The 13,053-nt window shown below is 59.0% G+C and overlaps 1 protein-coding gene across 1 annotated transcript in view; it reads left to right on the forward strand.

The window, feature by feature from the left end:
* ST3GAL2 (ST3 beta-galactoside alpha-2,3-sialyltransferase 2) overlaps positions 1-10,787 on the forward strand; it is a 40,768-nt gene extending 29,981 nt beyond the window's left edge. Inside the window, exons 2-7 of the mRNA XM_056135948.1 lie at positions 232-1,372; positions 3,720-3,913; positions 7,927-8,106; positions 8,992-9,037; positions 9,283-9,402; positions 10,577-10,787. Coding sequence (XP_055991923.1) covers positions 1,034-1,372; positions 3,720-3,913; positions 7,927-8,106; positions 8,992-9,037; positions 9,283-9,402; positions 10,577-10,750 — 1,053 coding nt within the window. The 5' untranslated portion in view covers positions 232-1,033 and the 3' untranslated portion in view covers positions 10,751-10,787. The remainder of the gene's footprint in view (positions 1-231; positions 1,373-3,719; positions 3,914-7,926; positions 8,107-8,991; positions 9,038-9,282; positions 9,403-10,576) is intronic.
* The last annotated feature ends 2,266 nt before the right edge of the window (positions 10,788-13,053 follow it).

Here is a 13,053-nt window from a genome sequence, read left to right on the forward strand (position 1 = left end):
TTCTCAGAGTCACTCTGGGGAAATCTCTTTCCATGCTTGTTTACCTTCTGGCTAATAAGTGAGGCTGGCGGGAAGCACGTCCTCAGAGGCCCGCGGTGGTTGGAGGGCAGCGCCGGCCTCGCCTTCTCTCCTGCAGGCTCCGTCCCCTGGGGACCTGTGTGGACGGGGCTCCTGTGGCTCTGTGCAAGGTAGTGGCATGTTCATCCCTCACCCTCAACCCTCCTTTTTCAGGGTCCCGCGGCTGCAGCCCGGCGCCTGCTCTGAGTGAGCCTGGGGATCCGTGCTAGCGCCAGCCTCTGGGGGCAGGAAGGAGGCGCCACAGACCCAGAGGACCGTCCGAGCAGCTCCCTGCCGACCCAGCCCCCGAGGACCCCACAGCAGAAACAGGAGCTGCGCACCTCCCCCCCGACGCCACTGCAGTTGGGACCCGGGCAGCGCATCGGAAGGACCAGCAGCCGCCAGTGCCAGGAGGGTCTTGGGCGTGGCAGCAGGGGTTACCCACGGGGCTTCGTCCCCTTCCCTGGCAGGGGCCGGGGCTGGGAGGGCCCCTCCCCGGGCCGGCGGCTGTTGCATGGAAGCCCGGCCGCACCATGCCCAGGCCTTCTCTCTGCTGACGGGGTGGGAGGGCATCCCCGCTGCCTCCGCCTCTGCTCATGAGCCACAAGGACCCCGGCTGCTCCAGACTGGACCGTTCGAAGCCGCCAAAGAGGGGGCCCCCCAGAGCTGGCAGCCAGCAGCCCCGAGGGACTCGAAGGCCGGCATGGACTGACCCCTCGCGTGCCGGCAGGGCAGAAGGCGCCGAGCACCTGTGGCCCAGCTAGTGACGGAAACTCCACGAAGTCATAAGGGAGGGCCCAGGCGGCTCGGGGATGGGGGTCCGCTGCCGCCAGCGTCCTTCATCCTGACGGGGCTGCGGAGAGCGTGGCGTGGGGGCCCCGCCGCTGTCCCCTTATGCCCTGTGCGCCCAGAGCCGGAGCAGGCAGGCTACTGCGGGGCCCCGGCGCCCCTCCACGGCCCCCTGGCACGGCGCACCATGAAGTGCTCCCTGCGCGTGTGGTTCCTGTCGGTGGCCTTCCTGCTGGTCTTCATCTTGTCCCTGCTCTTCACCTACTCCCACCACAGCATGGCTGCGCTGCCCTACCTGGACTCGGGGGCCCTGGGCGGCACCCACCGGGTGAAGCTCGTGCCGGGCTACGCCGGCCTGCAACGCCTCAGCAAGGAGGGCCCAGCCGGCAAGAGCTGCGCCTGTCCCCGCTGCCTGGGCGACTCCGGCGCCTCCGACTGGTTCGACAGCCGCTTCGACGGCAGCCTGTCCCCCGTCTGGACCCAGGAGAACATGGACCTGCCCCCAGATGTCCAGAGGTGGTGGATGGTGAGAGATGCTGTGGGGGGGGAAGGGTGGTGGCGAGGAGCTGCCTGTGTCCCCTTAGCCACATCCCCGTCCCAGGGGTCTGTGTCCCCAGCATGGGGGGCGCTCAGGCTGGCTGACTTTCGGCCCCAGAGCCAGCCTGACAAAGCACGGGACTCTCCTGGCCCAGGCCATCTGTTAGGTCGCAGACCCTGGAGGGAGCTGGTGCCGGGCAGAGAGAAAACTCAGATGTCCAGGTGCTCAGAGGGGCCAAGAGCACACCAGGAGGCCCTGAGAGCCAGGGTCGCAGGGAGCGGGTGGTGAGGGGAGAGGATGGAGGTGACAGGAAAACCGGTGGGGGGACACGACGTCCCTGTCGCTCTGCTGGCCCTTTAAGGGAGCCTGGAAATCCAAATCTATTTGCTCTGTTTCTTAATTTATAGCTATTGGCAAAAGATCATTAAATTAATTTATTTAGAGAGCCGCCCAGGCAGTGCTTAGGGGACCTGGGGGCCACCCCGGCTAATCAGGCCTCACGGTTCAGTGCTCAGGCCCTGGGGTGCTGTGGGCCACACCTTGTGTGCTGGAGAGGGGAGGGTGGAGAGTTGGCCTTGAGCCTGGCCTTCAGCACTGAGCCCTGAGCTCTCTCCACAGCCCTCGGAATCTTTTTTGCTGTTGTTGCTTTGGGGCCACCTGGCAGTACTCGGGGGTTACTCCAGGCTAAGGGCTCAGGAACGACTCCCGGTGGTACTTGGGGACCATATGGGATGCCAGGGATCGAACCCAGGGGTGCCATGTGCCTTAGACACTCTGCTCTCTCTCCAGCCCCTCAGAATCATGTGGCTTTTTTTTTTTTGGCTTTTTGGGTCACACCTGGCGATGCACAGGGGCTACTCCTGGCTCTGCACTCAGGAATTACTCCTAGCGGTGCTCAGGGGACCATATGGGATGCTGGGAATCGAACCTGGGTTGGCCGCATGCAAGGCAAACATCCCACCCGCTGTGCTATTGCTCCAGCCTCCCAGAATCATGTTTTAACACCTTGTATGTTACTTGCTTGGTTCTTTGCTGGGGAAGGACTGGGCCGGGAGGAAAGCTGGTTGAGAGGGTCAGGGGTACCCAGCCTCTCCTTCCTCGGGGCCCCTGACTGCTTCTGCTGCCCTATCCTCTCTGCAGGCGTGTTCTGCAGTCCCCGCCAGGCAGGCTGCTTGGGTCCCGGGCAGAGCAGTGTCATTGTTGTGGTCTGGCACCGGGTTGAAGGCTGACTTGGCCTCTCACTTCTGGGGAGCAGGAGGAGTCGCCCACAGGAGCAGCCGGTCAGACCCTTGCCCACAGTTCCTTGACCCACACCTGACTGCTTGGGTCAGAGGGCAGAGGTGGCCTGGCGAGGCCGAGGCCAGGCCTGCAGGGATGGTCCCCGGGGGTCCTTTAAACACCCGCAGGTTCCAGGCAGCAAAGCTCTGCTCTCTGCATTGAGTGCCTTGCCTCGCCTTGCTGAGTTGCTGCTCTGGATCTTGGGTCCCTTTCTGTGTCGCCCCCACGGAGCTGCCCGTAGCCCCGACATCCCGTGCTGTATCCCCGCCCTGCTGTATCTCAGAACCTGGTTTTTGACTGCTGGATGAGGGCTGGGACCAGGGACAGTCTGTGCTGTTTGGAAGGTTCATGGTGTCCTGTTACCCCTGAAACCCACCCATTCAGTTTTCCCTGGAACTGGGCAGGAGCTGGTCCTCATGGGGCCTCACGGAGAGACAGTTGGCAGAGGCTGCCCCTTTGGGTGGGGCTTCCTGTTTGCTGCTGCCCCCTCCCCACATTCCTGCATGTTACTTGTCTGACTCAGCCTTCCAGCTGAGTCTGATTTCTGGTTGCTGGTTTTTCATGGGTTGGTGGGTGGTCTGTGTGTGTGTGGGGGGGGCGCACGCGCGCGCGTGGATAGGGGCCCAGCAGTTTCATTCCAGTCCCTCCCCACTTTGCAGGAATTTCTGTGCCTCCTCCTTTCCCATGGGGCCCAGGGAGTGGCTCCAGGTGACCCCTGCTTCTATCTCCCGCCAGATCAGTTCTGGCATCCCAGCCTTCAGGCTGAGGCCCGGGGGCGCCCCCTGGAGGCAGATGAGGAACCAGGCTGAGCAGCCCCTTCCTGCACCTGGTCACAATGGAGAGTCCCTAAATGCATGCCCAGGCCTTCACCCTGAGCTGCCCGGCGCATCAGGACAACTTGTAGTTCAGGTCCATGGCTGTGGTTGAGAGGAGGGAGGATCCTCCAGGTTTGGGGGGGTTTCACAAACCCAGAGGAGGCCTGGGAGGGGTGACCAGTGGGCGCCCCCTCCCTGCTGACCTGCCTGCCCTGGCCCCTCCCTGCCTGTCCCCCCCGCAGATGCTGCAGCCCCAGTTCAAATCACACAACACCAGAGAAGTGCTGGAGAAGCTGTTCCAGATTGTCCCAGGCGAGAACCCCTACCACTTCCGGGTCCCCCAGCAGTGCCGTCGCTGCGCCGTGGTGGGCAACTCTGGCAACCTGCGGGGCTCGGGCTATGGGCCAGACGTGGACGGGCACGACTTCATCATGAGGTAAGCCCCCAGGAGCGGCCCCGGACCCCCAGAATCTAGTGCGACATTCTTCTTCTTCTCCCCTTTCTCAGTGGAGTGGATGGAGAGGCAGGATTCCCGGTTTTTTTTTCTTTTTCTTTTTTCTTTTTGGGTCACACCCGGCAATGCACAGGGGTTACTGTGGCTCTCACTCAGGAATTACTCCTGGCGGTGCTCAGGGGACCATATGGGATGCTGGGAATCGAACCTGGGTCTGCTGCGTGCAGGGCAAACCCTACCTGCTGTACTGTCGCTCCAGCCCCAGGATTCCCGGTCTTGACTTTGCCTGAGGCCTACGCAGCCTCTGACACGGGGGTTCCTCTGGAGAGAGCTCAGAGTCAATTCAGGGGGTGTGTAGTGACAGGTCCCGCCCAAGACCCTTCCCAGTGCCAATCTGCGTGGGTGCTGGGCCAGGAGTCAGTACCCACGACAGATGGGGGTGGGCGGGAGAGAGCTCAGTGGGCTGGAGGCCTGGCGTCCATCCCGGCACCCTGGCACTGAGCTCCTGAGCACTGAGCAGGGTGTGGCCCCCAAACAAACAATAGCCACAGGGGTCCCTGTCACAAACCCAGCTGGCTGTCCTGGGCAGGAAAAAAAAAACAAACAGCTGTTCAGTGCTTGCTTCAGCTGCCCTCCCTTAACCTCTTCAGTGTGTGGGGGATGGGGTAGGGGAGGTAGGGGGTGTCGAGGACCAGAGAGGGGTGAGAGGGGTGGCCAGGAGCCTGGAACAAAACAGGACGGGAGGGAGGTGCTGGTTCTGCTCAGACCAGCGCTTTCTGCCTCATCCCTGGATCCTGGGGGACAGGACACCCTGGACAGGAGACCCCCCACCCCGCCCTGATGAACGAAGGTGACTGGAAGTGCCGGGTTCTCCAGAAGCGCCTCTTTGGGTGAGCCTGGCGGGAAGAACAGCTTTCCCCGGAGGCAGAAGGAAGGGCTGTGTCTTAGAGACCATCGCTGTCTCCATAGCAACCCCAGCCTCGCAGGCTGCCGCTTCCCACATTCCTTGCAGAACCTTTCTTGTGTTTTGAGTGATGAGGGGTGCCACGGGGAGAGGGGGGGTGCGAGCCCCATCCAGGATCCCAGAGTTACCTGAGCGTGCCTCGGGCTGCAGTCACTGACTCCCAGAATGTCAGGGAGGCTGTCTGGGGGGTTGCCAAGGGCTCACTCGCTCCCTCTCCACCCAGAGAGACTGGCACTCCGGGCTGCCCCGGGAAATGCCCTGGAGGGCCTGGACCTCCCTTACCCTGCTGGCCACCTGCCCCTCTCTGGCCTGCTAGGGGCTGCAAGCACACCGACCAGAAGGGCCTGGACTCTAGGCTGCAGGGGAGGATCTGGGTCATGTAGGAAAGGGCGACACTTTGTTTTTCCGTTGGTGCCGGGGTGGCTTGAATCCAGGCTCTGCTACGTGCTGGACTTGGCCGCCGAGTCACACCCAGCCCCGAGAAGTGGCGTTGGATGTAGGGCTGAGGGTTCCAGTGTGGGAGGGCGGCCAGCGTGGGAATCCTACTGTGGGAGCCAGTAGGGAGGCCTCCGCTCCTGCAGGGGTGAGTTAGAGGAGTGGGACTGGGTTCTCCCCGCCACCCCCTGCCTCCCATGTCTCTGAGCCCTGCCACAACTCTGGAAGGTCCTGCTGGTAGAAGCGCGTCTGGGACAGAGCCTGGTGGCTCGTGGAGTAAATTTGCAAATGTGTGAAAGGGACAGTCCAGCTGCCCTGAACTCTGGGCACAAATGCACACACGCCCTGCTTATGTCCCAGGCTCTGGGGCTGCACTGGCAGCGAGGGACAGGCAGGGACAGAGTTCTAGAATGCTCTCCCCCACCCCCACGCCCACTCAGCAAAAAATCCACCTCCTCCTCCTCGCTGTCCTGCCTGACTCCTTCCTAGGCTTTGGCTTCTACAGAACAAATCAGAGCCCTAAAGGCAAACCCTCATTCCCCACAGCGCTTCATTCTGTCCCTTTGTGCCTCCCAAAGCAGAAAAGGGGGGGCTAGAGCAATAGTACACCCGGGCTCGACCCCTCGGGGCCTGGGGAGTTGGCGGCTCTGAAGCAGGACCCTCTGGGGCGCTGCCTCCCTCCCCCCAGTGCTGGGATACTGTGGGGGAAGCTCTGGTGACCCGTTCAGTGGACAAGGCAGATGGTGGGGGGTGCACCTGCTGCAGCCCGATGGCTGTCACTGGTGGAGGGACTCTCGGCTTCTGGGGGACAGTATCTCTGTACCCTAAGGAGGAGTCCAGGACTGGGAGACTGCTCAGGGGGCTGGTGTGCTGGCCCCAGCCTCAGGGTGGGTCGCTGCCGGGCAACACAGCTGAGGAGGTTCCTTGCCTCTCAAAGCAGAAAAGGATGGGCTAGAACAATACTACACCACCTGGGTTCGATGCCTAGCATTCCGTATGGTCCCCAAGCACCGCCAGGAGTAATTCCTGAGTGCAGAGCCAGGAGTATCCCCTGAGCATCACCGGATGTGGCCCCCAAAGAGACAAAAGCTCTCCTATGTTTTAAGATGCTTACCCAAAGTGGGAGCTTGAGTTTACCCATTGTATATTTTGCCCAAATGGGAAGGAAAGTTAGAAGTCTTTATTTTTTTTTTAGTGAAGCAAGATAGTTTTTTATTGAACAGCACTTGCTGTTCAGTAAAGACTTGAGAGGAGAGAAAGGGGAAATATATGTTCAGGAGAGAACACAAGCTTCTCCAGAGCGGAAATGAGCCAGCAAAGGAATGTAGGAATAAGCAAGCGAACTTGGTATTCAAGGAAGAACACGGAGCGAGCTGAGTATGAAGACTTGGGGCTTGTTACATCCAGAGGGTTGACTCAGGAGACAGGGAGCTGGCTCCGAGGACTGGAGCAAATAGTTTGCGTGCCCAAGCAGACTCTGCTCGACCCAGAGGGCATCCTCCCCCCCACCCCCCAGCCGAGCCAGGAGTCCTCCCACCCCTAGCACGGCCTGTGAGGCCCAGATTCGAACTATGCGTTACTAGGGGGTAGCCCAGGACAGACTCCGACAGAACTGGGGCCCTTCCTCTTGGCCTGGGAATGGAAAGGTTGAGGAGAACTTTGAGTTCTTGGCCGAGTGTGGTGGTAGAGGGGCTGGTGGCAGGAGTAACTGCCACCAGCCCAGGGGCCAAGGGAACACACCAACTTCCTGTCTTACTCTCACCGTCTTCTGGGAAAGTTGGACAGAATAACCGAGGCCAGAGCTGCACCATTGTATTCATTTGTTTGAAAGAATTATAAACGGGCCTGCGAGAGAGTACAGGGGTGAAGGCATTTGCCTAGCCTGCCACTGACTCTCGTCAGACCAGTGATAGACATTATGGGAAAAAAATCCTCAGTCTCTTCTTCTGACTCTGAATACTAGTTTAGATTATTTCTCTATGCCTTTCTTTTTCTTTCTAGCTTTCCTTCATTACTCACTGTCACTGTCCTCCCGTTGTTCATCGATTTGCTCGAGCTGGCCCAGTAATGTCTCCATTGTGAGACTTGTTGTTACTGTGTTTGGCATATTGAATACGTCACGAGTAGCCAGGCTTTGCCGTGTGGGTGAGATACTCTTGGTAGCTTGCCGGGCTCTCCGAGGGGGCGGAGGAATCGAACCCGGCTCGCCTGGGCTAGCTGCATGCAAGGCAAACGCCTTACCGCTGTGCTATCGCTCTAATAGCACAGCGGGTAAGGCATTTGTTTTCCTTGCACATGCCCAACCCCAGTTCAATCCCCGGCATCCCATATGGTCCCCCAAGCACTGCCAGGAGTAACCCCTGAGCATTGCCAAGTGTGACCCAAAAAGACAAAAGTATTGCCCTATCAGTTTGTTCATTTATTTTTTTGGTTTTGGGGCACACCTGGGGCTCCATAATGCAGAGCACATGCTCAAGCCACCAAGACGCCTTGCCAGCTCTCACTGCTATCTCAAAGGGTTCCCTTTACCCCAAACCATCCTCTCACAGCACCTACCCACGGCACTTTCATCTCACGTAACCTTGTTGCCCTGCAGGATGAATCAGGCTCCCACTGTGGGGTTTGAACAGGATGTTGGCAGCAGAACCACCCACCACTTCATGTATCCCGAGAGTGCCAAGAACCTGCCTGCCAACGTCAGCTTTGTGTTGGTGCCCTTCAAGGCTCTGGACCTGCTGTGGATCGCCAGTGCCCTGTCCACAGGCCAGATCCGATTGTGAGTGCTACGGGAGGGTTGGGCAAGCACTGGGGTAGGAATGTGGGTGGAGCACCTCCTTGGGAGGAGTCTTCCAGCGGGGCGGATCATAGATTCCCGTTAGCTGAGTAACCGGGCCACTGGGAACTGGTAAAGAGGCCATTGAAGGGGTGCCCCCAAACAGTGGTAGAGCAGAGCCATGGTGAGCTCTCTGTCACTTCCTGCAGGGTGACAGCCAGTGGACTGATGGTAGCAAGAGGAGAGGACAGTTGGCTGTGTGGGAGCTTCTTTCCCACGGGCTTCTCACTGGAGATGCTGCCTTTTGAGACTTTGTTTGGGGGTTGCTGCTCAGGGCTTACTCCTGGATCTAGCTAGACTTAGGGATCGCTCCTGGCTGGCTTGGGGGACCCTCCTATATTGGGTGGTGGGGATTCAACCTGCATTGGCTGTGTGCAAGACAAATGCCCCACCAGCTGTACCATCTCTTGGGGATACCATGTATTTTTATTTTTAGATGCAGAAGTTTAAGTTATGGCTTCCTGATTTGGGAGACTTGGGGCCAGAAATACTGTAGAATTCCAATCTCACAGATACTAAAGAGAAGGAACACAGGTTCCAGGCCCCACAACTGGCCAGGAGGAGAGGAGGAATTTGTGCCAGAGATGAGGGAATAGGAAGTGGGTCATCAGTGAGCTTAAGTGGAAAATTCAAGAAAAGTTGGGACTGGATTAGCGCATGTCAGATGCCAGTTGGAAACCTCCTCACTTGCTCCTGACGTTTCCTGTGACGTGCTGTGGGCAAGCGCGCTGGAAACGGGCCAGTGTGAAGTTCTGTTACCACTCCCGGAAGGGGGAATAGCATCCGGGGCATGGGCGCATCTAAGGGGTGTTTCCTTACCTGTTACAGCACCTACGCTCCAGTGAAATCCTTCCTCCGAGTGGACAAAGAAAAGGTAAGATTCCGCCTTCTCGCCCGGCTTCATCCCTCCTCAGAGGAAACGGTGCGGATGCCTGGACCTGTGGCATGCATGTCTCCTGTTCCCTTCTGTGCTTTTCAGAGCTCACATCTGTGACCCCCACAGGTCACGGGACCTGGGGAACACCAGCCCGCTGGCCCCCTGATAAGAGCAGCTCAGTGCTCTGCTGCATCCCCTGGACCCCAGGAGGCCCTGACCTGTGTTCTCTTGTCTTCTCCCAGGTTCAGATCTACAACCCGGCCTTCTTCAAGTACATCCACGACCACTGGACGGAGCATCACGGGCGCTACCCTTCCACGGGCATGCTGGTGCTCTTCTTCGCCCTGCACGTGTGTGATGAGGTATGTGCACCAGCCAAACAGGGACTCGGGGAACTCGACCTGCCCTCTTGAGCTGAGCTCAAGAGGGATGTTTCTGTAGGCAGAACCTAAGTGGTGTTGATTCTCTCTCTCTCTCTCCCTCTCCTTCTCACAAAAGTTAAAATTAATTCAGAAAGGAAATGGAGGGTTTGGGGAGATAGTTCCAAGGATTCCACGAAGTCATTGATCTCTCCCCGCAGTACCCCTGAACCAAAAATTAATATATAATAAAGGAGATTATTCCCATGATTATACTACTCACCACAAAACGTCATCATAAACAAGCAAAAAATAGAACAGTAATAATGGAGCTAAGTGTTGTGGGGGATGGTTGTGTGGCTCTGCTGTGAGTCCCAGACCTAAGGCTCAGTGTTAAAAATGGAGGTTTGGGGCTGAAGAGGTAGAATGGTGGATCAGGTGTGTGCCTTGTGTACACCCAACTCAGTTTCGATTCTAGGTGCCATATATGGTCCCCTTGCACTGCCAGGAGTTATGCCTGAGTGCAGAATCAGTCCCGAGTACTGCCCAGTGTCACCCAAAAACAAACAAAACAAACTGAAAAAAAAAAAGTTTGGGGTCTAGAGATGTAGTACAGGGATTAAGGCACTATCCTTGCATGAGGCTGAGAAGCCCTGGCACCAAACACAGTCATCTGCGCACCAACAGGTGTGGCCCAAAAAGCAAAACAAGAAACAAAGAAACAGGTTAATAAGCAGCTGGTGCCAGGCTTGCCAGTGCTTATGTCCAGCATACCCACTTTAAGCCCCACTATGTTCCCCAGTGTATGGAATTGGGTGTTTGATCAGATTGCAAAAGTACCCCGATTCCCCAAAAAAAAAAAAAAAGACCAGCAAGAGGCATTGAGTTGTCATAAACTAGCCCCAAACCAGGACCCGCAATCAGACAGAGGAGCAGAAGTGGAGCATCTCTCCCTGGAAGGCCTGGTCCTTTGTGCCAGATCTTGGTGACCCCTGTGTCCAAGGGGAGGAAACCTGGGCAACCCTGTCCAGGGAAACACCTCCTTTCCGCGGGGGTTCTTAGCTGTCACTAGTCCCTATGTCTCTTTCTCCCCATCACGACCCAAGGCCCACACCCCGCCCTGTCCTCCCGAGTCCCCGATGTGGGGGTGACCCCGATGTGCTGCCTTTCCCCGCAGGTGAACGTGTACGGGTTTGGGGCCGACAGCCGAGGCAACTGGCATCACTACTGGGAGAATAACCGGTACGCGGGCGAGTTCCGGAAGACGGGCGTGCACGATGCGGACTTCGAAGCCCACATCATCGACATGCTGGTCAAGGCACGAAAGATCGAGGTCTACCAGGGCAACTAAAGCCGGCCTCGCCACGACCCTGCCGGGCCCAAGCCGCGACGCCCGGGCGCGGGCTCCAGAGCGGGATCCCGGGCGTTGGAAGCTCCCGCGCCTGGGGCCGCGCCTGGGTACGCGGGCAGGCCGGACCCACCGTGCTGCAGCCCTGCGAGCGCTGCCGGCCCCCGCCAATCACGAGACTCTGAGGGGCTTGGCACCAATCGGCGCTTCCGAGGGCGGAGCGGGCGGAGCCTCGCGACCAATCATGCGACTCAAGGAGAACTTCCGGCCGCTGCGCTCCGGCCCCTCCAATCAATGGCCTTCGGGGGCGGGCCGGCGGCCGTTCGAGTCCCCGCTTCCCTGCGCTTCCGGCTAGGATCTGATTTCTTGCTCGCTGGGGAGCCGACGTGGGCTCTAGGCTCGATCAAGGACTGTCAGGCCGAGCTCGGGGCGCCGCGGAGGAAACCGGCGAAGGATCGGGACGGCGGCCTGACTTCCCGGGAGCGTCTGGCCGAGAGGCGGTCCCCGGGCCTCCGGGGGAGGGTCGGTGCCCCGCCCCGTGGGCGCAGAGAGGCGCGCGTACGCCGGCCAAAGAAACGCAGTGAGCAGCCGGGGGCGGGGCGCCCGGCCCCTCGCCCCGCGCCGCTTCCCGCCTTGGCCACCCTATGGAATGGCCTTTCCGACCAGGGCATCTAGTGCCTCACTGGGAAAACAGAATCCTCTTTAACTCGCGTCTAGGTGGAAGGAACTGGGCAGGGGCCCGGGAAGCCCCTCGCATCCAACGTCAGGTGCTCCTCACTCCCGTGAGCCCTTGGCCCCTCCTGGTCACGCCCTTTTTAGCGTCTCTCCTGCGGCCCTGGGCCGCCTCACCAGCCTTCTTGTTGCTCTGGAAAAAAAAAAAATCCAAACTTGCTCTGGGATCGGGGCGCTGCTGCTTCCTCTCTCCTCTCTCTTCTGTCTCTCCTCTCCTCTCTCTCGCGCACACTCGCGTCTCCTGCTGGCTCTGGGCAGAGGGGGCAGCATGGGGGCAGGGAAGCTGGAGGGGGTGGGGGTGGGGGGCGATCCACGAAGGTTCTTCGGAGCTCTAGGCTGGGGCGGGGTGCGGGGGGGGGAGGATTGGAGGGGGGGAGGCGGCGACTGCCCGGTGTCCCCGCCCCCGTCCCCGCTCCCCACCAGGGGCACGACCTGGCTTCAGTCCCAGGAGAAGCGGCTCTGCCCTTGAAGCGGGGGCAGTTTGAAGGGGGGTCCGGGCTTCTGTGAAGCGCCTCAGCGTTAAAAGGGTCCCCCACCTCCACCCGTGAGGACCACCAGACACCCCTGCAGCTCTCCGACTCAGTTCCGGGCTAGGAGCGGGGGTGGGGGGGTAGGGGGGGAAGGGAGTAGGGGGGAGGGGTTGTCTTTGGAGGAGGGCAGGCAGGGCCTGAGAACTTTGCTGCAGCGTTTTCAATTTCAAAAGTAGGGGAAAAAGAACGGGGCAGGATCGGGGAGCCCGGAGTGCGGTGCCTGGGGCACCAATCCCTCCTCCAGGCACCAGTTGCATCCCTGTGCTTCCTGAAGAGGCTATCTTGAGTGTTTAGAAGATGAAAAAAAAATGCAATTATGCCAAACAGTATGGAACGGAGTAATTTATTTCGTTTTGTTCTTTTTTTCATTTTTTTTAAAGCCCTTTAAGTCCCCTTTCTGGAAGAGGTAGGTCTCAGCACCCATCCCAGATCTCCTTTTCTGTATAATAGTTATTTAAACTTTTTTTTATTTCCTTTCTCTTTCTGAATTAAAAGAACAACAACAAAAGCCTGTTTCATCCTAAATGTGTGGGCCCAAGCAAGAGTGTGTGGATGAACGTGGTTCTGAGAATGAGCCGCGACTGAGGAGTGGCTGAGACTTGCGGGGAAGGTGGGGACAAAGCTCAGGTGGTAGGATGCTGCCGGGTTCCTGCACAGTCCTGAGTTTTCTCAAGTGGTCTTTGGGGGCTACCCCCAGCTACACTCCAGGGACTCAACCCAGGGCTTTTTTGCATGCAGTGCATGTACCCCAGTTCCTTGAGCCCTCTCCCCTGCCCCAGAACTATTTATTTTGTTGGGGTGGGGGGGGGAAGCACACCCGGCAGCGCTCAGGAATCACTCCTGGTGGGGCTTGAGGGGCCATATGCAGTGCTAGATAACTGCCTCATAGACTGAAGGGGTGGGCTGGGATTCACTCAGCCATGGTGGAACCACTGCACCGCTGTGGGTGGGCTGGCATGGGCGTCTCTTACTCAGCGCCATGACACTTTCCGGGAGCTCACAATGCCTGTAGCTCAGGTCCTTTGCCCCTGCGGGGGGAACAGG

The sequence above is a fragment of the Sorex fumeus genome, unplaced genomic scaffold (assembly GCF_029834395.1).
Source record: "Sorex fumeus unplaced genomic scaffold, SorFum_2.1 ptg000122l, whole genome shotgun sequence".
Taxonomy (NCBI): Eukaryota; Metazoa; Chordata; class Mammalia; order Eulipotyphla; family Soricidae; genus Sorex; species Sorex fumeus.